General features: G+C 46.3%; 1 protein-coding gene across 1 annotated transcript in view; it reads right to left on the minus strand.

The window, feature by feature from the left end:
• Positions 1-21928: 21928 nt before the first annotated feature.
• Positions 21929-24665, minus strand: part of Galnt9 (polypeptide N-acetylgalactosaminyltransferase 9) — an 82503-nt gene continuing 79766 nt past the window's right edge. The window contains exons 10-11 of the mRNA XM_052168211.1: positions 23814-23981; positions 21929-22659 (exon numbers count right to left, since the gene is read on the minus strand). Coding sequence (XP_052024171.1) covers positions 22513-22659; positions 23814-23981 — 315 coding nt within the window. The 3' untranslated portion in view covers positions 21929-22512. The remainder of the gene's footprint in view (positions 22660-23813; positions 23982-24665) is intronic.

A 24665-nucleotide genomic window follows, 5' to 3' on the forward strand; every position in this document is an offset into this window, starting at 1 on the left:
TTCCTGTCCTGACTTCCTTTGATGATGAACTGTGTTATGGAAGCATAAACTGAATAAACCCTTTTCTCCCCCCAAGCTGCTTTGGTCATGGTGTTTTATCAGTCACAGCAATAGTAACTATAACTAAGACAATGTGTATTACGTTTGTCTGCATGTTTTTCTGTGTGCTGAATGCATGCCTGCTGCCTGTGGAGGGCAGAAGAGGGCATTAGATTCCCAGGAACAGGAGTTACAGGTATTTACAAGCTGACATGTGGGTCATAAGAATGAAACATGGGGCCGGGCAGTGGTAGTGCACACCTTTAGTCCCAGCACTTGGGAGGCAGAGACAGGCAGATTTCTGAGTTTGAGGCCAGCCTGGTCTACAGAGTGAGTTGCAGGACTGCCAGGACTATACAGAGAAACCCTGTCTCAAAGCACAAAACAAAAACAAACAAACAGGCTTGTGCTGGTGAGATGGCTCAGTTGATAAGAGCACTGACTGCTCTTCCGAAGATCCTGAGTTTAAGTCCCAGCGACCACATGGGGGCTCACAACCATCTGTAATGAGATCTGACCCCTCTTCTGGTGTGTCTGAGACAGCTACAGTCTACTTACATATAACAATAAATAAATCTTTGGGCTGGAGCAAGTGGGGTGGGAGCCAGCAGAGATTCTGAGTTCAATTCCCAGCAAGCACATGATGGCTCACAACCATCTGTACAGTTACAGTGTACTCATATACATACATAAATAAGTAAATCTTAAAAAAAATAAAAATAAACAGGTTCATTTAGTTCAGCAGTTTTTTTCCCACAATGCAATGTCTTGGAAGCCATAGTTTTTTGTTTATTAGCATTTAAAAATTTAAGGTTTATAAAGCACTATGCAACCTATCTTTGGGGGTCTTTGTTGCCTCCTTTTGCCTATTAAGCATCTCCTTTAAAAGTACGATTAGATCTCTCCACAATTGCTTGTCCTCTAGGATTGTGTGATATGCCTGTAACATGTTTTACACTAAAACCTGTAAAAAAAAAATTGTTTCATCTTATTAGAGACATATGCTGGAGCATTTCCAATTTTTAATTTGTATGGGTATTTCTCATAATGGCCATAACTTCTAACAAATATGTAATTACAGAGTCAATCAGCCTTTTCAGAAACTAAGGCAGTTGCCCATTGAAATAATGAATCTCTTGTATGATACACATATCTTAAGTTTACCATACTCTGTGAAGTGGAACACATCTGTTTGCCAAATTTCATTCCTTTGGGTACCTGTAGGGTTACTTCCTGTAGGTAATGGAGTTTGGTTATATAATGAGCAAGTAGGACCTTGCCTCTCAATTTCCTTGGCTTATTGCCAAGTGATGGACAATTCTTTCTTTAAATCTTTGTGTTAGCATGGTGGTTTTAATGGAATTCTGAAGCCTCTAGAATACTGATACTTCCTATCAATAGCTGGTCAATTTCACTATTACCTTATGCCAGAGGGCTTGGTGGGCCTGGCAGACCTATATGGGGTCTTATGTGTGATATAGATAGCGGATGATTCCTATTTCTGACTATTTGTTGTAACTGAATAAACAGTGAAGTCAATTCAGAATCATCCCAAATAAGTTCAGCGGTCTCTATGTATAAAACAACCTTTTCTGCACATTGAATCAGTTACTATATTAAGAGACTCTTGAACATCTAATAACACCATAAGTATTGCATATAATTCCAAACCAATTTATAAGGACTCTCAAACCACCTTATATCTTCTGATTTATATCCTGCCTTTCCTGGTTTATTTGTATCAGGGTAAAATGCAGGGACTCCAGACATTGGAGTTCTTTTATATTATACAAGGGAGGATCCAATTAGTTCTTTTTATGGTCTGCTTTTAAGGTATTTGTTGTTAATCACTCCCAAGAAATTACTGCAAGTTCTTTGCCAGTCTTCACCCTGTGTCCATAGCGAGACAATCACTGCATTAGTAAAAGGTACCACAATCTCAGCTGGATCCATTCCAGCTCATTGACAAAATCTTATTTTCCTTTCTAGTATCAATTCAGAGATTTTCTCTGTGTGCTAAAAATGTCCATTCTAAGATATAATCTTCCTTCTGCATGAGAATTCCTGTAGGGGAGTCAGTAGAAGGTAAGGTAACTAAGGTGCAGGCCATCTTTGGATCAGTACGACCTAGATGTGTACCCTGCAATTTCCTTTCTATCAGTGCTAACTTCTTTTCAGTCTTGGACAATTAAATCTTTATCAGTTTGTAAGGTTTTAAATAAATTGCTTAGCCCTTGAGTGGCTAAGCCAATTGCAGGCCACAACCAATTAATATCTCCTAGTAGCTTCTGAAAATCATTAAGAATTCTTAATTCGTTTCTCCTGATTTGCACCCCTTTGTGGTCTAACCTTTGGTACTTAGTCTATATCCTAAATCTCCAACAAGGCAAGGCTTTTTTTTTAACTTTATTAAACATTCTTTCCAGGGTATCTGTATTCAAACCAGCCAATAGGATATCATTTATCTAAAGATAAATAATGGGTTGAGGAAACTGCTTATGAATCAATAATCTCCAATGGCTGTAGTATAAAATATTGACACAAGGTAGGACCTGTTTGATATTCCTTGTGGTAAGACTTTCCAGTAATATATTTTTATTGGACAACTTTATTTTTTTGGTTTGGTTTTTTGGTTTATTCCAGACAGGGTTTCTCTGTATAGCCCTGGCTGTCCTGGAACTTACTCTGGCCTCGAACTCAGAAATCCGCTTGCCTTTGCCTCCCAAGTGCTGGGATCACCGCAGCTGCCGCCGCCACCACCGCTACCACCACCACCCGGCTCTACCTCTTGAAGTAGCTAATCTACAGGCCAAGATTTTAGAGAGATAATGGTGACATCTACTCCAGTGTTGACCATTCCTTCAATTTCAATATTGTTTACTAGTATCCTTAGCTTGGGCCTTTGATCCTCTATAGAAGTCTGCCAAAATATTGGTTTTGGGGGCCCTTTTTGAAGTGTCTGTAGAATTTGTCTTGACCTTGCTATCCAGTCTTATAACATCTGGTTTTAACAGTGGTGTTTAATTGCCCTGAGGAAGAGAACTTTCCCTGTTTGGTGTTGGGGCCTGTGAGGTTTTTGGTAGTTACCCCATTTGTCTGTTGTTGGTTTACATTCCCTAGTCCAGTGTCGGCCTTTGCCACATCTCTTGCATCTCCCGGGAGGCTTGGGCTCCCTTTTGGAGTTAACTTGGTTTTCTCCGAAGTTTCTTTTGAAATAACCTTGCTCACCACAACTAAGACATTTGAAATTTTGGATTGTCTCAAGGTCTCTTGGGGCAGCTTCTCCTATTAAGGTCATATCAGGTGAACAAGGTCTAAGATCAGCTGTATGTCTGATCCACTCACCTATCGATGCTGACCTTCCCTCAGTGGTCTGATTACTTCTTTACATTCAGCATTTTTGGTTTTTGTTTTTTTTGTTTGTTTGTTTTTTGTTTTTTTGAGACAGGGGTTTTCTGTGTAGCCCTGGCTGTCCTGGAACTCACTCTGTAGACCAGGTTGGCCTCGAACTCAGAAATCCACCTGCCTTTGCCTCCCAAGTGCTGAGATTAAAGGCGCCCGGCAGCATTTGCATTTTCAAAAGCTAAAGACTTGATTAGTGACTTTCTTACTAATGGATCTGATATATTTCTTTCTACGGATAAAGACAACCTTTGGAAAAAGTCTAGGACTGATTTTTTAAGATCTTGCTTGACCTGAAAAAATGGTTCAGGCTTGATCTAGCATTGTAGGGGAGTACCAGGACAGCGAAAAAGGAGGGAGGTGATTGGAGAATGGGTGGAGAGAAGAAGGCTTATGGGACATATGGGGAGGGGGGAACTGGGAAAGGGGAAATCATCTGGAATGTAAACAAAGAATATAGAATATATATATATATATATATATATATATATATATATATATATATAAAGAAAAAATGGTTCAACTCTTTTTACTGTTTCTGCAACTTTGTCCCAAGCATTTATGGCTGCTATGTGGCATAATGCCAAACTTTCTTCATCATATTCGGCCTGCACCCCTCGATCAGCAGATCTTCAGAAATCTTGATATCTCTGGCTTTATTTTGTTGTTCTATCACTTTTGCCTCTTCTCTCCATCATGAGCACCATTGTAAATGTGACCCGAGTTCTAATATTGCTTTTGCCATATCTTTCCAGTCTTGGGGGATAATTCTATTTTTGATAGCCCAAGTAGTCAGGATTTGTATTACAAGCAGTAAGTGCATTCCAAAATTAGTGACACCTTCCTTAAATATTCTCAGTTGACACATCCACAGGTTGCCATTCGAGTTCCTGATAATTTTGTGGATGATCATCTTTTCCTGGTCTTGTCGTGTACTAACTGGACACACTAAAGTTGGTTTTCTGACAACCTTTGCTTGGCTAGCTCTAATCCTTTCTTCCCTCTCTACCCAAGCATTTTCCCTAATTAATATTTTAAGTTCCTGTCTTAAGATCAGTTCCAATATTTCATATCTCTCTAGCACTTGTACCTCTGTCATCCTGGCGTTTTGATCAACCTGAATGGTAGCTTTTTGTAACCTCTCCTCCCAAGCTTGCCCCCATGTCTCAAAGTTCTCCTTTTGTTGCTTCTCCTGTTCTGTAAGTTTCTATATCCCCTGTTCAAAGCTCTGCCTCCACATCTTATTTTTTTCTTTATATTGTAATTCTGTTATTGTGATGTCTATTTTGACTGATTAATTTTAAAAGATTCTCCTCCAAGCCTCTCTTCCAATCCTCATTTCTTCTTCTCTGCCTCTCAGTCTGGTCTGTGAAGTTCTGCATTTTTTGTTCTAGCATCTTTTCCAACTCCTGTCTCCAGCCTTCATTTTCCTCTGTTATCTTGACCTATAAATTCCTGTACCTTTAGTTCTAGTGTTTCCTTTATGCCATGTTGCCAAGTCTTAAATTTCTCTCTGTTGTTTATTCTGCTCTATAAATTCCTGTATCTTCTGGTCTACGCCCGGTTTCCAGAATTCTAATGTTTCTTTATGTTGTAATTCTGATATTGTAGTATCTACCTTATTTTGATTTATTAACTTTAGTAAATTATCCTTCAGGTTCTGCTTTCAAACTTTATTGCTATCTCTTTGCTGTTCAGTCTGATCTATGAAATTCTGCCGTTTTTGTTCTCGTGCCTTCTCCAGCTCCTGACTCCAGCCTTCATTTTCCTCTCTCTGTGCTTTGGTATTGTTCGTACTCTGTTTTATAAAATCCTTTAATCCCTTTTCTAAGGCCCCTACATTTTTATCTCGGGACCTGTTTTTTGAGAAGACATAGTAAACCAACATACTTATTAGGATATAATTGAAACAACATTGAAATAGGAACTGGCAGGTTGTCCATTTCCTTTAAATCCATCCCTTTCAAGCCATTCAAAATAGCACCACATAAAACACAAAAGGTATTTATTGTATTTCTCATCTTTAGGTATCTAATTTTTATTATTGTCAATTTATTATTTAGTACCTGATCTGGAGCTTCTTGTACCTTTGTCTCCCCCTGGTGTTCAATTCAGGACACTATAGCCCTCTCAGATTCTTTTATTCGCAGGGAGGGAGGGACTAACTGTAGAAAGACAGGAGGCTTCAGAGCCTGGTTAGTGAGGTTTGCTTGTGGTCTGGGGAGGGAGCATCTCAGTTAGCTCTCTGTAGACTCCTTAGACCCATTCAGTGTTTAATTTCCACCCTGGTGCAGCTTTAGAGCTCAGCCCTAGTTGTTTATATGGGGGTGGGGAGTGGATTGGTTAAGTCTAATATAATACTTATTCCCCAGCTATCAGACCCCTTGTTAACTGCAGTTTCTCCCTACCATGCAATTCTGGCCCATCTTGGCTTCCTCCTCCACCTCCTCTGTCTTCTCTCCTTCTTCCTCTCCCCTTTACTGCCCAATCACAGGCTCTAGCCTTTTATTGACCAGTTAAAATGGGAGGAGGTTCACCTGAGCACGGGATGGTCTGCTGGGGGGAGGGGGCACAATCCCTCTTGAGGAACCAGCGTTAACATCTGAATATAAATAGCATCAGGCCAGCCCAGGACAGGGCTCCTTACCTTGTTGCGGAAAAAGGCCTTTACTAAAGGGAGTGTGTGTGTGTGTGTGTGTGTTTTGCCTTGTCATGTGACCATGAAGCAGGAGGCCCTCACTGAGGGTTGGTAGGTATCCAGTATCTTGACCCGATCACTAATTTTTCCCAGTTAATATTTCTCAGGTATTCTGTTATGACAGTACAGGCAGAGGAGAGGCCTCTGCTTGAGTGTTACAGGAATATAAGGGGCTCTCTGCAGCCCCATCTATTGAGTACCAACTGTGCATTAACAAGTCTCCCACTTAAGTATGCAATGGCTTCACCATATGACTCTTCTCTCCTCCTCTTCCTTCTCCTCCCCTCTTCTTGGTCCCTCCTGTCTCCTACCTAGAGATGCAAAGGCTTCAGGAATTAAGTCTTACTCACAAGTAGGGACTCCCATGCCTGAAGGGAGGTGGAGACACTGGAGCATCTAACTGGCACTTAGCAGATTTACTCTAGGGACTAAGATGTTAGTGACATACTCCCCAAATAACAGCCTTGCTTGGCGCTTTGGCAAACATTCCCAGCTTGAAGGGCCAATGCACCAATGAAGGGGGCTTAAAAAGAGAGAAGGGGGGTTCAGAAATGTGGCACGGCGGTATGGGGGAAGGGGGTGCCCAGGCCGGCCCATGTCCAAGCACTTCTTCCCCCTGAGGGACCACACACACACAGGCATGGTATAGAATAGAGTTTATTCAAGGTAGAGGTTGGGAGTTAGGCAGAGAGAGAGAGACAGAGACAGAGAGAGAGAGAGAGAGAGAGAGAGAGAGAGAGAGAAGGAGGGAGGACGGCCATGACCACATGGAGAGAGTGGGGAGGGGAGGAGAGCCCAAGGGGCAGAGAGGTGACAGTAGGATGAGAGCAGAGAGAGGAGGGGCCCCTTTTGTACTGGGCCAGGTCTATGGGGTGGGGCATACCTGACTGTTGCCAGGTAAGTGTGGGGTGCAACTTAGAATACCAATACAGCTAAGAATGACTTTCCTGCTAGAGGCTAGGGTACTCGGATGCCCCTCTGGGGTACTTCAGCTGTTCTCAGTGCTTCCAGGGCCTCACCTCTATGTCAGCAGCTGCTAGAGAAAGTCACACTCTTGCATCCCACTGCCAAGCTGCTAGCTCAGGAAGTTAGTCTGTGCCTGTCTGTTCTCAGTTGTTAGGTCGTAGAGGCCAGAGTGCAAATTGCTTTGCAACTGAATGTACACACTGTTGTGATTATAAAAAGATAAAGAGCTATTAAGACGTATTCTATGAGGGTATGGTGAGGTGTGGGGGGGAGGGGGTGCCTCAGTGGGCCCGTGCCGAGGCATCCCTTCCCCCTGAGGAACCAGCCACACAGTATAGTATAGCATAGAATTTATTCAGGACATGAGGAGAGGGGTTAAGAGGGTAGTAGAGGCAGAGAAAGGCAGAGGGAGGGAGAGAGTAGAAAAGTAGAGGCCGGCCATAACCACGTGGAGAGAAGAGGGAAAGGAAGAGGGAAGGGAAGTGTTGGTACCGAGACCTTCGAGGCCTGTGACTTCATATAGGCGACAATTAGAACAATAGGCCCGTTGCCAAGGCAACAGCCACCATATACCCAGAATTCAATGGCCCACCTTTACCTGTATATAACTTCACCCATATAACTGGGTAGCGTTTCTCCCACCCTCTCTCTTTCTTTCCTTCCTTCCTTCCTTCTGCCCACCCGCTACCCCCCTTTCCCCATCTTAAATAAAGTCCCACGTGGAATTGTTTAGCCTGGTGTATCTCATTGCGGCCCACATCTCCACTGCATTCCCGTGGCCCGCGCAGCTGGCAGACAGGTGACCCGTGCTGTGGAGTAGGCAGGGACCTGCGTAGAAAAACCAACAGGAAGAGCCCAAGAGGGCAAGAGAGAAACAAGAAGGAAACAGGAGTAAGAGAGAGAGAAGGGGCAAGCAGCCCCTTTTATAGTAGGCTGGGCTTACCTGGCTATTGCCAGTGGAGCTTAGAATGCTAACGCACACTACCACAGCATTTGTTCTACAGCTGGACTGACTTGGTAGGGACAGGTGACTCTTCTTAATCGCTGCACAGGCTGCAGCTGGACTCCCAGGAGGCTCCTGCCTCTGCAGCAGCACCTGGCTGTCTACTCAGACCTAGAAGGCTGTGGTTGGCATTCAGCCATAAGGAGATGTAGGGGACGGCTGGAGTGACAGCCACAGGCAGGTCTTGCAACCATTGAAAGGGGCTGGTCCCCATTCCCACTTACGAAGCAAGTAAGCAGGCTTGATTTTAGCCAGTGACAGTGACCAGAGCCCTTGCCCTCTCTGATGAGAATAGCTACCTGCTCTTATGTCCCTTGGGTCAGTGTCCCCCTGAAGTCCCTATCGTCCCATACCTCTTTCCCATCCATTGCTTTCTGAGCTGTGGTGACAGTGATTCCTAGGCCTGTACGATTAGCTTGTGGCCACCAACTGAAGATGGACAGGAGCTCCCGGAAGCTTACAATGTGTGCTTCCAGATCCTCCTTTGAAGTATTTGACCACCCAGCTGTTTCCTTCATCAGCCTCCAGATTTAAAAGGCTCTTTCCTAGGGGTCCATTCATCTATATAGGAACTTTAATCATGCCCTTATAAAAATATCCTTTGCATATGGGCAATATCTCAGCCCCACATGACTGGGACCACCAGACAGGTAGGAGTTCAGCTTACCCTAGGGCCCTTTTTATTCAAAAGTCCTCGGTTTGTGTCAAAGTGGAAGCTCCCTCCCACGCTCCTGTTCCTCAGGGTGCCTCTGTGATGCCCACTCTCCTCATATCTGCCATCTGCCTGTCTCCCAGTGTCTGTCTCCACCTTAATGACTTCATCTTGAATTTATGTATAAGCATTTGCTTCATTTCCTGGAGGCTTGATGGCTCCTTTCTGGTTTATCAGAAACAAGATTCTTGAACATCGGTTGAATGTTAAAGACGTGTCAGAGGTGTGTGTCTGCGGCCACCAGGCGGTGGCCCACTCTTGTCTTCACACTCCATGGCCTACAGGAGCTGGCACAGGTCTGCGTGGGCCAGGAATGAAGTCACGTGAGGATGACTCTGAGTGCTTGTGAGAAGTGCTCCAAGAAGGCAAAGGTCCCATGAGCTCAGGTTTTTTTGTTTTTTGTTTTTTTTTTTTCCCACAACGCGGAATTGTTCTTAGAATGTGTTCTCATGCTCCCCCCCAGTGTATCAGATAGGAGTGAGTTTACCACAGATTACTCATCATTGCTTGCTGTTGTTGTTCAATTAAATGCCCATATGCTGCTATAAAAAGACTTGTCTTTGCCACATTTGGCTTATCCATGTGATTATATACAGCATGCACTTCTGTGGACTTTACTCATGTGACCTTTCTTTGGGGGTGGTGTTTCAAGTCAGGGTTTCTCTGTGTAGCCCTGGCTTTCCTGGAATTCTCTGTAGACCAGGCTGGCTTTGAATTTAAGAGATCTGTCTCAGCCTCCCCAGTGCTGGGATTAAAGGTGTATGCCACCACAGGCTCCTTGTGGCCTTTTTTTAATCCTCAGGGGATATCTGAGGATCTGAATAAAGTTGGCTATTGCATAGGACACTAGTCTGCCTCGTGTATCTGCTCCATTCTACCTCTACGATGGTGTCAGTTCTACACACTGGGACAAGCCACAATATCCTGTTGGGGAGGAAAAGGGACATTTCCCCAGTCGGCGTTAAGTTAGCTCAGTGTAGACAGCCCAAGACAAACAGGTCTAATCACACATAGGCCTCCTCTTCCTTAGATTGATGAAAAACTATTGGGCCTCTAGAATAGACTCAGAGCTCTTGGTTCCAGATCTGGGCACCATGCTCTCTGCGACGCAGGGGAGAGGAAGGGAGGTAGGCTGGGAGGTAGACTGTATCCGTGTGAGCAGCCATTGTGCTTGCTTTGCAGGGTGGATGCAGTGATAAGCCTGCCTTCCTGGTGTGCAGGAGGCACTTGGCTAAGAAAGGGGTCATCTTGAATCTAAAGTTTCTTAAAATGATCTTTATTCTGAGACCTAGTTGAGGGGGTGTGGCCTGTGTCCAGTCATGCCTTACTGGCTTCTGTAGCTGGCCAGACAGGTAGGGGGACTTTTCAGATGCACCTAAAGCAAGGACATTCTAAAGCTTCACTTTTCAATGTTTTCATGGTGGCAGAGAGACTGAGGGAAGCCCAGACTCCGCCCTCCTAAACAGGTAACACCACAGTGATAGTCTTATTCTCAAGGGCTCCATCGAAGACCTGAAATGTCTCTAATGTGACTGGCACAGGTCCCTTAGATCCTGAGCCAGCAGAGTGGCAGGAGAGAGGGACTCTCAGGATAGACACACACCCAGTACTAGCTAGAGAAACACTACCTCACAGCGAGCTGCTATATCCTAGTTTTATTTACGCTGAGTCGGTTTGCCTTATAAACACTAGGTGGCGCTCTAATACCAGGTCTGCCTCAATTTTGAGTCGCCTTAGGACCTTTATAATTAAAAAAAAAAAAAAAAAAAAAAAAAAAAGTAAAGAGTTGGGCGGTGTTGCTGCACGTCTGTAATCCTAGCACTCTGGGAGGTAGAGTTCCAGGCCAGCCTGGTCTACAGAGTGAGCTCCAGGACAGCCAGGGCTATACAGAGAAACCCTGTCTCCAAAACACCAAATCCAAAAAACAAACAAAAAAAGTAAAAATAAATAGAACAAAACAAGAACCTGATGCATGAGAGAGGTTGGTGACTTGGGGAGACTGCAACAATTGGTATCTATCCGTCACCATGTTAAACTCAATTTGCCAAGCTGGACTTGAGTCAGTTTCTGACTCTGGGCAATTGGCCCAGGGAATTTCTATTACATCTGCTTAGGGAAGTTAGCCAACAAGTAAGGACCCTGCTGACCACTGGTCCTTGACTACTAGACAGTCGAGTCAAGCTCAGCTTCTGCCTGTCTCTGTTCATGAGACTTTAGGACCAGGAGAATGTGCTTGACTAACTTGCTATAGATCACCTCTCTTGCTCATCTGGCCACATTCTGCTGCCTCACCTGTGTCCTGGCAGTCATGTATAGTCAAGACCTAACCCTAAAATACTCTCTCTCTCTCTCTCTCTCTCTCTCTCTCTCTCTCTCTCTCTCTCATAATTTTATATATATATATATATAATATAATATAATATAATATAATATAATATATATATTTCGAGACAGTGTTTCTCTGTGTCCTGGAACTCACTCTGTAGAACATGCTGGCCTTGAACTCAGAAATCTGCCTGCCTCTGCTGTCAAGTGCTGGGATTACAGGTGTGCACAACCACTGCCGGGCAAGTTATTCCTAATTGATAAAGATGCTGACAGCCAATAGCTGGGCTGAAGAGAGATAGGTGGGATTCAGGTTTTGTGGACTTGGAGAGGCCCACCATGAGGAAGAAGAATGTTCAGGAGAGAAGGAAGAAGAAACCACGGTGGGCTAAGCTGTGTCGCCTTCGTCTATTCCCTCCAATAAAAGACAAACATGTAAATTGCAAATTAATATGACTTTTTAAAAAAAGAAGACCTGCTCATGCCTGCCATTTCTGAGATAGAGGAGCCTCAGAACTTGCTTCAGCCACCCTGACAGAAGAACCCCAACTGATGGAGAAAGAACTCAGACAGTGGGATTATCTTTCAACATAAGTGGTGATAGCAATCTTATTCAGGCCTTGCTATAAATTGATTTCAGATTAAACTGTTCCTTTCATCTAGATCTAAAGGTGGGAACAAGTTCTAGTCAGACAAAATGAAAAAAATAACTAAGACCTTGTTCTGCCGCTTGTGTTTCCAGGGCTCACCCCTTCCCATAATCTCCGAGTACCATTAATTGGTCTTCTTGATGATTACAGGAATGTTTAAATGACCATCTATTTCCTTCCTTTCTCTGCTCCACACTCCCAGCTCCTATACCACAGAGCTCCACAGTCAATGAAGAAAATTACACAAAATGCAATTTACTGACCTAATGAGCAGGCAAGTAAATAACTCAGCCATGGAGATCAGTTCCTTGGCCGATTTCCCCTAACTGCACACAGGGATCTGCCCTCCCAGGAGGAGAGGCACAGACATGGACCTGGCCCGTTTTATCCCCAGTGAGCGCCTCTCCTGATCTGGCAGCTGGGTTCTCTCAATCCCTGGGGCTCCAGGCAACCCTTGAAGCCCAGTCCCTTCACTTACTTAAAACATTACAGTTGGGGCTGGATAGCTGGGTAGTTAAGAGCTTTTGCTGCTCTTGCAGAGGAGGTTCCCAGCAATCTTGTGAGGTGGCTCACAACAACTTATAGCTCCAGTTCCGTGGCATCTGACGAACTTTTCTGGTCTCCGAACACACATTCAGTGTCTCGTGCACATGAAAATTATTCTTTTTTTTTTAATAAAATAATTCTTTTTTAAAACTCTCAGTGTTCCACTGTTCTGTAGGTCAGCAGTCCACGGCAGTTCCTTGTAGAGACCAAAGGGACAGTTTGCCCCTTCCTCTTCAGTTCTAGAGGTGTGACATTCCTGGGTCAGCGTCCATTTTCCATCCTCAAAGCTGTTAGCATTTCACCTTCCAGATTCTAATGTCTTTTCTGTCAGGCTGCCTCCCTCTATTCAGGCTCCTGTATTTTAATTTTAACCTTTATTGTTTTCATGATCCACAGGATGCAACTCAGGACCTCGAACATACCAAGCAAGCATTCGACTAGCTGACCCACACCCCCAACTCCCTGCCTTTGTTGATAAAGTCTCTGTTTTAGGTTTTTCTTTTTTCTTTTTCTTTTTTCTCTTTTTAAAGATTTACTTATTTATTATATGTAAGTACACTGTAGCTGTCTTCAGACATTTTTTCTTCTCGATTCGGCTTGGCTCGCTCGTTGTAGCTGTCTTCAGACACTCCAGAGGAGGGCATCAGATTTCATTGTGAATGGTTGCAAGCCATCATGTGGTTGCTGGGATTTGAACTCATAACCTTCAGAAAAGCAGTCGGAACTCTTAACTACTGAGCCATTTCTTCAGCCCCCATTTTAGGTTTCTATTGCTGTGATGAAACACAGTGACCAGAGCAACTTGGGACAGAAAGTATTTATTTCAGTTTATATATCACTGTTCATCATCGAAGGAACTCAGGCCTAGAAATCAAGGAGGGCAGGAGCCTGGAGGCAGGAGCTGAAGCAGAGTCTGTGGAGGAGTGCTGCTTACTGGCGTGGTTCCCATGGCTGCTCAGCCTGCAATTTTTTTTTTTTTTAAAAAACAAACTCAGAACCACCAGCCTAGGCATAATGCTGCCCACACTGTGTTGGGCCCTCCCCATATCAATCATCAATCAATAAGATGCACTGCAGACTTGTTCACAAGCCACTCTGGTAGAACCATTTGCCCAGTCGAGGTTCCGTCTTCTAAAATGACTCTAGCTTGTGTCAATTTGCCAAAACTAGCTAGGACAGGTTTTTAGGAATAAGCTCTGGGCCCAGCCACAACTCAGGACTTTGACCCACAAAGCCCCGTTGTACGTCTCCACCTGGCCTTGCAGGGCGTGTCTCAGCACATCCTACTTTCTCCCTATGACCTATGACCTCCAACCCTGCCTCCATGCCCTGGCAGAAAGGGTTGGACAGGAGCCTCTGCCTGGAACTGGGTGTTGGCAGATGTTGAAACCCACCCTTACAGTAAGTATAGAATTTCTTAACACAATTACAATCCATGTTCCGAGGTAGACAGGGAATTAGATCAGAGCATGGCGGGAAGAGGCTGGTCAGACCCGTTTCTCAGGGTCAGTGAGCTGGTTTGCGTGGCCCCTGACTAGGGGAGGGGGATCATGGGTTGGGGTGAACAATGGTTCTTTTCTCTTTTAGATTTGTTTATTTTTAATGTGTATGATTATTTAGCTTTTGTTTATGTGGGAGCTGAACGTGTTTGATCCTCTGGAACTGGAGTTAGGGACAGTTGAGTGGCTACTAGGTATAGAAACCAGGTCCACTCTAAGAACAAATGCCCATCAGGGTGTTCCTATCAGGACCTAAGCTTTGCCTTCTGGGCCTCTGAGCAGGAGGCTTAGTCCCAAAGTCTGAGCTTTCCTGATACAAGATGAGTATTAGAAACCCAGGTGAGCGTCTATAGGATTTGAGGGGGGGGGGGTCCTGTACTCACAGCCCTGTGCAGATGGATTCCAGGTACTCTCTAGGACTCCTTCCGCCCAGTGAAGCCTCCTGGGCTTTACCCGACTCATTATTAATTTAAAACTTCGTGTATATATGTATGTGTGTGTGGTTGTTGTTGTTGTTTTTAAGACAGGGTCTTGCTAGGCAGTCCAGGCTTCAAACTTACTATGTAAATCAGTCTGGCTTCAAATTAATTCTGTAGTCCAAGGCGGACCTCAAACTCATAGCAATCCTCCTGCCTCAGCCTCCAGGATGCTGATGAGCCATCATGCCAAGCTAATTATTTCATTCTTCCTTGCTTTCGTTGTTTGTGGAAGCTGCATCTCCTGCTCCAGGGCTGGCCTCAAACACGATATACAGAGAAGGAAAAGTCTTGAACGTCTGACTTTTCTGCCTCATGAACTAGATATCCATCACCACGTCAAGCAACATCCTAGCCTAAGCAGCTTCTCATCACAAAGTGTCTTCTTATTCCAAAATGGCCATGTAAGGTGTAATTTTAACAGTGTTGGAATGACGGACACAGTTGGCAATGATACTACCATGCGGTTATTAATCATAATGACAATTCTAATTTTGGGAAGATGATAAGATTACTGTTTCTTTTCTTTTTTTTTTCTTTTTAGATTTTTATTTAATTTATGTATATGGGTACACTGTCATGTCTTCAGATACACCAGAAGACGGCGTCGGATCCCATTACAGATGGTTGTGAGTCACCACGTGGTTGCTGGGAATTGAACTCAGGACCTCTGGCAGAGTAGCCAGTGCTCTTAACCATTCTCCAGGCCCAGAAAACTCTTTCTTTATAACAGACATCCCAGGCCATCAGTTCAGCAATGCCCCCCCCCAAAGGGTGGGGCTCTCTCCCATCAGTCACTAAGAAAATCTTCTTCATGCTTGTCTACAGCCCAGTCTTACACACAACACTTTTTGAAACATTCCTTTCAGCCACGCAGTGCTGGGGTATGCTTTTAGTACCAGTACTCATGAGGCAGAGGCAGGCTGATCTCTACACATTTCAGGCCATCCTGGTCTACAGAGTGAGTTCCAGGACAGACAGGGCTACACAGAGAAGTCCTGTTTTGAAAAGCAAAAAAGGCGAACCAACCAACCAAACCCCATAACCTTTCCCCCCTTTTGGGGGGTCATCTTCAAGATCTCAGATTATTACATATCACAAAATGTAAAACATTATAAACAGTCTTTACAAATTTTTTTTGGTTGTTTTCATTTTTTTGAGACAGGGTTTCTCTGTATAGCCTTGGCTGATGTCTTGGAACTCACTTTGTAGATCAGGCTGGCCTCTGCCTCCCTAGTGCTGGGATTAAAGGTGTGTGCCACCACTGCCTGGCTCTTGACAAATTCGAACACTTTAAAAGTTCAGTCTCTATAAAAATCCAAAGTCTCAGCCAGGCAGTGATGGCACATGCCTTTAATCCCAGCACTCAGGAGGCAGAGATGAGGCAGATGGATTTCTCTGGTTTTGAGGCCAGCCTGGTCTACAGAGAGACAGTCAGGGCTATTACACACAGAAACCATGTCTTGAAAAACAAATCAAAACAAATAACCAAAATCCAAAGTCTCTCAACTGTGGGATCCTATAAAATAAAAAAAAAAAAGTTAAATACTTTCATACTTCAAGAGGGAAGAACCACAGCACAGCAACAATCTGAACAAAACAACACCACACTCCAACTGTATAAATGAACCAATGTACAATATTTGAGACTTATTACACTCATGATCTTGTGAACCCCTCAAAGGGGTTTGGGTCACTTCTCCAGCTCCACCTTTCCAGCACACACAGCTTGTCTTCTAAGCTCCAGTCTACTCTACTCCAGGGTACTGGACTCTCCAAAGTGCCACGGTCTTCTACTGTAACCAGGCTGATCTTTCACCAATAGCCTTTCCTAGGCTCTCCACATGGTGCAAAACCTCAGGTTTTCTCTATGACCCCTTGATGCCTTCAAAACCAGTAATACCTGGAGACCTTACACATGACTGTGTTTGGCTGCCAGCCAACGTACAACCTTGCAACCCTCTGAACACAGCTTCTGTGTGCTGACTCTGGGGAAAAACTTCCCAGAAAACTTCAATAATGCTGGCCTTTTCTTAATCACAGCTAATTCTTCAGGCCCAGCTGGCCGGCGTCCATTGTCCCAGAAAAACAAAGATTTTCCTTTAGTAGTTCTGGTTTCTCTGTGTACTCCTGGCTGTCCTGGAACTCACTCTGTAGACCAGGCTGAGTTCGAGAACTCAGAAATCTGCCTGCCTTTGCCTCCCAAGTGCTGGGATTAAAGGCACTTAATGTGTACCACCACTGCCCAGCCCTGGTTTCTTTTTTAATTACAGCTGACCAGAACTACAGGTTCTTCACACAAAAGGCCCAGCAGAGTCTTTGGAGGCCTGGCTCGTGAGGTCGCAGAGGGAAGCAATCATCTGCCCTCAACCTTCCTGTCTTCCAAGCGCCTAAAAAACAGTTCACTGAACTCTCAACACTCAGTGGCTTTTTAAGCTCAAAGTTCTACATTTCTTCCACATTCCTCCCCAAAGCCCGCCTGCAGGGACCCAAGTATGAGCCAGGAGCTCGAGGCAGCTAGCAAAAAACAAAACAAAACAAACCACCGTGGTTTCCTTGTCTTACCTATGTGAGGACACTGTCTCCATAGAGCAGACGTGCTGCCCTGTTGTGGAACCACAGAGACCCCATGGAAGGCTGAAAGAAGAATATGCCACCCCACAGAACTGTGACTCTGAGGGGGAGAAATATGGAATTTAACACTCAAAGCAGGTAAACATGGCCTGGCCCAGTCGGTCCTCCGCAGGAATGCCGGCAGTCATAGCTGTTCAACACCACTCGGCTGCCTAAGAAAGATGGCGTGTCGATTTGTGTTAGCACAGATAAGCCATTTAATTTAATTTTAAAAACGACTATCAGGGACTTAAAAGAGCAAGAAGAAATAACCAACAAGCCACCTCATCTTATTTCTCCCCAGGCGGTTAACTGAAGGACTTAGTGAGATTGTCAACTTAATTAACTCTGGCCATGTGGAAGCTGTCCTCATTAGCATCAGGAGGCCATAACACTGTGCAGGCACCAAGCCCTAAGATGCTGGCACAAGCAGCTTTTTTAGGGATATTTGGGGCTTTGGGGAGTCCTGCCCCAGGTGCGGCCTCAGCTCCTCTCAGGTTCCTGAGCCAGATCTGGCTTTGCCTGCTGCTATGAAACCCAAATGCACAGGTGTCGGGCTCCAACCTTAAGGCGTCCCACGAGTCAGGTACTTGGAAAATGTCAGTGTGTCCCTCTAAACTCTTAACTGGCAAGACCTGTTCTAACCTCCTCCCAGGCTGGCCTGCTGCTGCTGACAGCTTGGATGGATACATTGTTATTTCACTAAGCTCAAAATAATGCTTTGGGTTCCTCACTGTCAGTGGTGATGGCACACCTTAGAGTCAGTCAACACCGCAGTCGTGGATATGAATGTTCTTGGCAACACATAGGTTCCTGCAAGCCTATGGCCACGACAGAGGTCACACAATCATGGATGCTGATCTTTTTGTCATTTTTTGAGACAGGGAACTTACTAGGTAGACCAGGCTGGCCTTGAACTCACAGAGACCTGCCTGTGTCTAGCTCCTGAGTGCTGGGATTAAATGTGCCACCACACCAGGATGTTTGTTTGTTTGTTTTAAAGATTTACTTATTTCATTTATATGAGTACACATCAGACACACCAGAAGAGGGCATCAGATCACATTACAGATGGTTGTGAACCACCATGTGGTGGCTGGGAATTGAACTCAGGACCTCTAGAAGAGCAGTCAGTGCTCTCAACCACTAAGCTATCTCTCCAGCCTGTTTTTTTTTTTTTTTTTTTTTTTTGGTTTTTCGAGACAGGGTTTCTCTGTGTAGCCCTGGGTGTCCTGGAACTCACTCTGTAGACCAGGCTGGCCTTGAACTCAGAAATCCGCCTGCCTCTGCCTCCCAGCATGCTGGGATTACAGGCGTGCACCATCCCTGCCCGGCTGGTCATCAGGTTTTGGCAGCAAGCACCTTTACCCGATGAGACATGTTTCAGCTCCTGATCATTTTATGACCTGTGTGCCGCAGGCAAGTGCTCTGCCCCTGAGCCACACTCAAGGCAGAGTCTCACTAAACTGGCCAAGTCGGCCTTGAGCTTTCTACCATTCTACTGCCTTCCTGGAAGTTGGGGTACATACAGGCTTGGGGTGCCAGGGCCAGAGCATGCAGCCATTCCCCTCAACTCATGGCTCAGATATCATTTGTGGGATCTCAGAATTTTCTGAGTTTGTTCTGAAAGGAGAACGTAAACACACTGTCTTTCCCAAATTCCTAGCACCTCGGGACAGGACCTTTCTTAGGAATAGGATCTTTGCGAATGCAGTATGAATGGAAGTCAAACTGAAGCAAGCTAGCCAGAGGCTGCTGTCCTTAGGACAGGAGAGGACACAGGTCACAGGGAGACCAAGAGAGGCCATAGGATGGTGGACGCAGAGCCTAAAGTGCCACAAGCCGAGACCTATGACCCACAGAAGTAGGAAGACAGGAAGAGCTGCTGGGCACCCCCAAGGGTGCTTTGCCCTTCCCGTTCCTTACTAGCTGCTTGGCTCAGAACAGGGAGAGGCCACATTTCCTGTTGCTTTGCATCCACAGTGGGTGGCCCTTTCTGTAGTAGTCCCAGGATACCAGTGCAAGGAGACATGGAAGCTTTTGAGCTTCCCCAGAGGGAGAGGAAGGGTATGGTACGTGGTACAGATCGAAGGGCAGAAGAGGGGCACCAAGAGATTCCTCCTGGAAAACCTTATGCCACCTGGTGCCACGCGAGAGCCAGGTGCCAGTGGGATTTCTTATTGCAATTCCCTTGTGTTCACCCTGAGTCTAGTTGCTTCCCATGGAGCCCACTCCCAAACACAGCTGGGGCCATCAGCGAAGCCTCTGCTGGCAAGTTGAACATTTTTTATCAGGAGGAATTTAATTCTGACGCACTGTGTCTACCAAGAGTGGAAGAAAACAGCAGCACCCTAGTGTAAGGGGTCTCCCCAGGGGCTCCTCCGAGTTCTGCTTCCCAGAGCAGCCAGACCTCAGCTACAAATGAGATGTATTCTGCCCAAACCACGTGGATTCTTCTACACTGGCTATGAAGCCAATTTACAGCTGAATTAATGAAAGAAACAGATACGTTCAGTCTTACTACATTCTATTTGTTTGATTATTGCCATTTATAACATGACTGTTGTCCAAAAAAGAAAGGAAGACAGAAAGAAAAGAAGGAAGGAAGGAAGGAGAGAGGAAAGGAGGGAGAGAGGAAGGGAGGGAAGGAAGGAGAGAGGAAAGGAGGGAGAGAGGAAGGGAGGGAAGGAAGGAAGGAAGTAAGGAAGGAAGGAAGGAAGGAAGGAAGGAAAGAAGGAAGGAAGGAAGGAAGGAAGGAAAGAACTATGAGAGGCAGTCAGACAAGATAGAAGGAACCCAGCAGTTTGGGCATGGAGAGGCAGACCCAATTTGCCCTATGACCATGACTAATTTATACAAAGTCACTTTCTTCCTCTGTTTGGCCAGCCATGAAGTGTGGTCACCTGTTCTCAGGGCTACTTAAATGTAGAACTGAACCTCGTGTCAATATAAAAGGCTTCTTTCTTTTCTTTTGTTCTCCTCTTTCTCCTTCTCTTCTTTCCCTCTCCCTCACTGGATTTTAGCACAGCCCACAACAGCTGGCATTAGATGTTATTCTGAATTCAAGAATTATGGTTGAAGAACCAACACACATGCAAACCACACACCACCATGATTTCAACATGCAAGCTGATGCCAGCACAGAATGTACCTGGGACAGACATACAGGGTCTAGGGCAGCAAGAACATCCTGTTGGCCATGGACAGTACTGACTACACAGAAAAACATAAAGCACTAAGATAGAGCAGAGCCCCAACCCCCAACACACACATATCCTTTCTTCATCTTTGGCCTGAACTGTCCCCTAGCATTCCTGAACAGGAGGGTGTCAGAGAAATATGTACCCATTTGTGAGCAGGTGAGGACTGTAAGACATAATGGTATCTCACAAAGAAAGTGCTCTACTATGCCTGTGCCGTAGCAGAGGGAACGCCATGACATGGTGTGGGGTTTGTCAAGGTTTGAGAATGGTTTTCTGTGAGATCCTGTATGGCTATAGCCTAGTGGCTCACCTGTAACTTGCCTAGAGGATATACATCAAGACAGCTCTGTGGCCATGGCTTGCAATGTTCTCCATGTGAAGACACAGGATGAAAGCACCCACTAATGGATGTTAGTCGCACTGTCTCGCCATGTGAGCATCAGGCCTGTGGACTTATTCCTATGTCCTCCTAGGAGAATTCCAGGAAGATCTGCACAAGGAGAGGTACTCGGGGTCTATGTCCTGGGGTCCTACTGGAGCTTTGGAAGGAGGATGAAGACATGTGTTCTGTGTCACTCCCCACCCCCCATAGTCAGAAAGCATCATGGCACACCTCTGGAAATGGCTCTATACATTCCTCCAAGAAGCCAGGAGCCTGAACTGTGGAACTTGGCTCACATCAGGGCAGTTGGGGGTTACGTAGGTATCCTGGGTAGCCTGCTGCTTGCTGGCCCTTGTAATTTCCTTCCTGAGTCTGGTATCCTGAGCAGGATGAGGTTGTGACACTTCCATTCCTGGAAAGAAGCAAGCTAGAAGAGGGTTTGTCAGGCTCATGGCCCCCTGGGTTACTTAGCAAATACAGGTATAGGCCAGACCTGTGGCAGACGGAGGCTCTGTTGTATAGAAATCACCCTGCTAACTCTATGGGGAGGCATAGGTAGCCAGCAACTGACCCATAGTTCCACATCTGTGAGACCATCAGAGGGCTCAGGAGACTTCTGCAAGGGCGGAGCTGGCTGGTCTTCAGCACCACCAGTGAGTGGTGAGTTCTGGTGTCTGGTGGGCGCTAAATCCTCAGTCACAGCCAGTCTTCTGTGTTCTTCCTCCTAGCAAGGGACAAGTTTCCCTCACCGCCCTTTGTTAGGAAGCATTGCTGCTCAGAGCATTTTGGCAGCCATGGAATGGTTTTAGGGTAGAGGCCATAGCCAGAACCCCACCACAGCACAGCTACCTCCAGCCGCTCAGCCAGCTTGGCCCCTTGCCAATGCTTGGTAATGGCACTACAGTGACTGGTCAATGGCCTTGAGTGTCAGTGAGTGTAAATAGGGCAAGATGGGTCACTGTGTCCTGGGGTCACCGTCTGTGAGGACATTGGCTGTATTCATACAACTCTTCTGCCCTGTATCTTAGGAACTCTGGCTTTCGGCTACAGGTATGTGTCCAGTGATAGGCCACATTTTCCAGCTCTGCCTAGCAGGCATGGTGACAGAGGCAAACATCTCCCAAGGCTGGTGCCTCCATGTCTATCTTTCCCCTCACCACACAGCGAGGCCAGCTCTCCTGGACTACAAGAGTGGAAACATCTTAACAAAGACATCTGGAAGTGTTCCATAAAATTAGAGACATTAAGAGCCACACAGCATGGTCTTCACTCCGTGCTGCACCTCCAACACTGTGGCTACAAATTATCTCAGACAACGGGTATGGCTGTGTGCCAATAAAACTTTATTTATAAAACAAGTGAGGGCCTGGAGGGATCATTTAATGATCCTGCTGCAGGATGGCAACAAGAGACTTACTCCCCAGGCTGAGACCCATGCCCAGTGACTGCCGAGCTGACCCTCGGGAAGAAAGGTGAGCTCGGTCTCATCCCTGTGATTTCTTCCCATTGCCTTGTTACCAGAACACAAGCAGCCACCCTTGAAATTCGCCTTAGGTTATGAGCAGGTAAGGGAGGGCAGCTGAGCTGAGAGACCCGCACCTGCTAGGACAGGGTGCTTGGTGTGAGGATGCACCTGCCCTCAGCACTGAATAGCTGAGTCTGTTTCCATACGGGTTATGTACAGGGACTTCGCACATGCGTGGCGGCTATCCTCATAGCCGGTTGGGGAACACCGTAGAAAAGGCACGTGATTTGGCATGAGTGTGCACTGTCCTCAGATGTCCTCCCTCAGGCAGAGCTACCTGTTCCACAAAAGTTTGGTTCCCAGTGCAGGCTGGAGCTGCTATTCCAAGGTCTCGGCTATCCCTGGTGACGGGCCCCCGGTCCCGAGGTGTGCAGGGCCCACATTGCTCTTGGCTCCGGCTCTGAACCTCCTGAGTCCGAGAACATTTGAGAGTCTAAGGGCCTGAATATGTGGAGATGGGCTGAGGGCAGAGGTCAGTGCCTGGCGTGTTTGATCCAGTTTCGGATCATCCACTTCTGCCCCGAGCAGCGCTGTACCACCAACCGCAGCCCAAAGTTGGCATCTTTAGACATCTCTACCTCCAGACACCGACCTGTGTCTCGGCTCACGATGGGGCCACTCTGTAGGACAAGAGAAACAGAGTCAGCTTGGGTATCCAGGATGTGATCCTGATGAGGGGTAATCCTAGACCCATCCTGGTCCCTGTACTACCACCATAAAGATGTAGGAACCTATCTCTAGATGACCTGCACCTCTTCCCCCTTCAGCCAGGTGCTAGACACTCTTCAGTTCTCTGGGGTTCCTGGGTGCCACTTGGTCTTTTTAATTACTTGGTATCTCTGTGGCTTGCAAACATCGTGGACCCTGGCTTAAATCTAGTGATTTTGGAGCCATTTCCAGCAGGTTCTTTGTGTTGGCCCTCAGTGTCTACCCAACTAGCTTCCTGGGAACCGTAGAGCCTCAGTGGCTTAGCAAGCAACAGTGGCAGATCGTCCCTACAGCCAGAGTAGCTAGACCTTTCTGCGCCTACAAATTGCTTGTGGGGGCAGAACAACACCCAAAGGATCCTCTGCATGGGGTCCCTAGACGCTCAGGGCCAGAAGAAGATCAGAGGGTATATGACCCATAGAGGCTGGTGCTGAGTGGGTCAGGATGCTCAGGAAGGGATGGTGAGAGGGCTGGACCTGGATCAGGGCCCAGAGACCCAGAGGATCAGAGCTTGAGGTAAATGAAAGGCAGTGAGGAAAAGGTCAGATTCAGAGCCCAGTGCATCAGAGCCTTGAGGAGTTCTAGTAGACATGTCTTAAACCCATCCTCTCTCTCTGAGTCCAGGTGCTAGGGCACGCAAGGCTGTGCCCCTCTCTTCCTGTGTGACTTAGGGCCAGTTTTATAAACTTTCTGTGTAATAGGGCACACCTTATTGATCACCTTATGGTGATCAGTCTTAACTATCAACCTGATTTGACTGAGAAGTGTCTATGGTGGCAAAGCACACCTCTGCATGCATCTGTGAGGGTGTTTGCAGAGGTTAAGCAGACAAGGGTGGCCATCTTATACCTCATGGGCTCGGGATCCTCATGGCCTAAACTGGTTTAGGGCAGCTCCCTCCTTCCCTCGCTCCCTCTTTCCCACCACCATGTGAGCTGCCCCACTCTGCCTCTATGGTGAGCCCTCTGAAAACATGAGCCAAAATAAACCTTTCCTTTCAGCTGTTTCAGTATTTGCCACAGCCATGAAGTCTGACTTTCCAGGGGTGTCAGCCCTGCCCACTGACCTGGGTGAAGTCCCATAGCCTCTGTGTAGGCCTGGTGACATCCTCACACTTCTTCAGGGTGGGCATGCGTCCCCGGCCGTCATCTACCAGACACTTGGAGTCTGGCAGAAAGGCGGTAGAGCCCAGGGGCCCCAGCTGCAGGAGACCATCAGCACTGTAGCGCACCAGCTGGGGAGACAGCAGGAACTGTGAGGTACCCTGAGCCTGAAACTAAGGTTATCTATCTATGTCCAGGCCTTCATCAATACCCAAGCCCACAACTTCCCTCTCTAGCAGGAGAATGTGATCTTGGTGTGGCCATGTCTACCCTGGTACCTTTTCAGGGGCTCATGTCCCAACAGCACAAACCTCCTCGTCTTGGACCTGGGAAAATGGTATCACCCAGGGGACTGACACCCAGGTGTTGACAAGAGACTGGAAAGACAACATTTATATCTCCACTGAAAGCCCCTTTTGCCCTCAAGCAGAGGCCATTATGCTGAAAACCCACAGGAAGAGGTCAGTCCAGAGAGATTAACAAGGCCACTACAGATGGGCCATGAAGGACACCCTCTCCTGCTCACTGGGGTCATTGCCTCAAAGCAGGTATCTTGCAGTCTGAAATTAAGAAACACCCAGAAACTGGCTGTCTCTATCTATGTTGGAGGCAGCAAAACCAGAGGCTCACAGAAATCCAGGTCTACTTGTTAGGATTCTGTCTAAGTTCCACCCCACAGTTACCTGGCAACAGTAACAGTTTTATAGTGGGTCTGGCTCACTATAAAAAAGGGGCTTCTTGCCCCTCCTCTCTCTTATCCTCTCTCTCTTGCCTCTCTCTCTTAGCTTCTTTCTTGCCCTCTCTTGGGCTCTGCT

This window comes from Apodemus sylvaticus, chromosome 22 (assembly GCF_947179515.1).
Source record: "Apodemus sylvaticus chromosome 22, mApoSyl1.1, whole genome shotgun sequence".
Lineage (NCBI taxonomy): Eukaryota > Metazoa > Chordata > Mammalia > Rodentia > Muridae > Apodemus > Apodemus sylvaticus.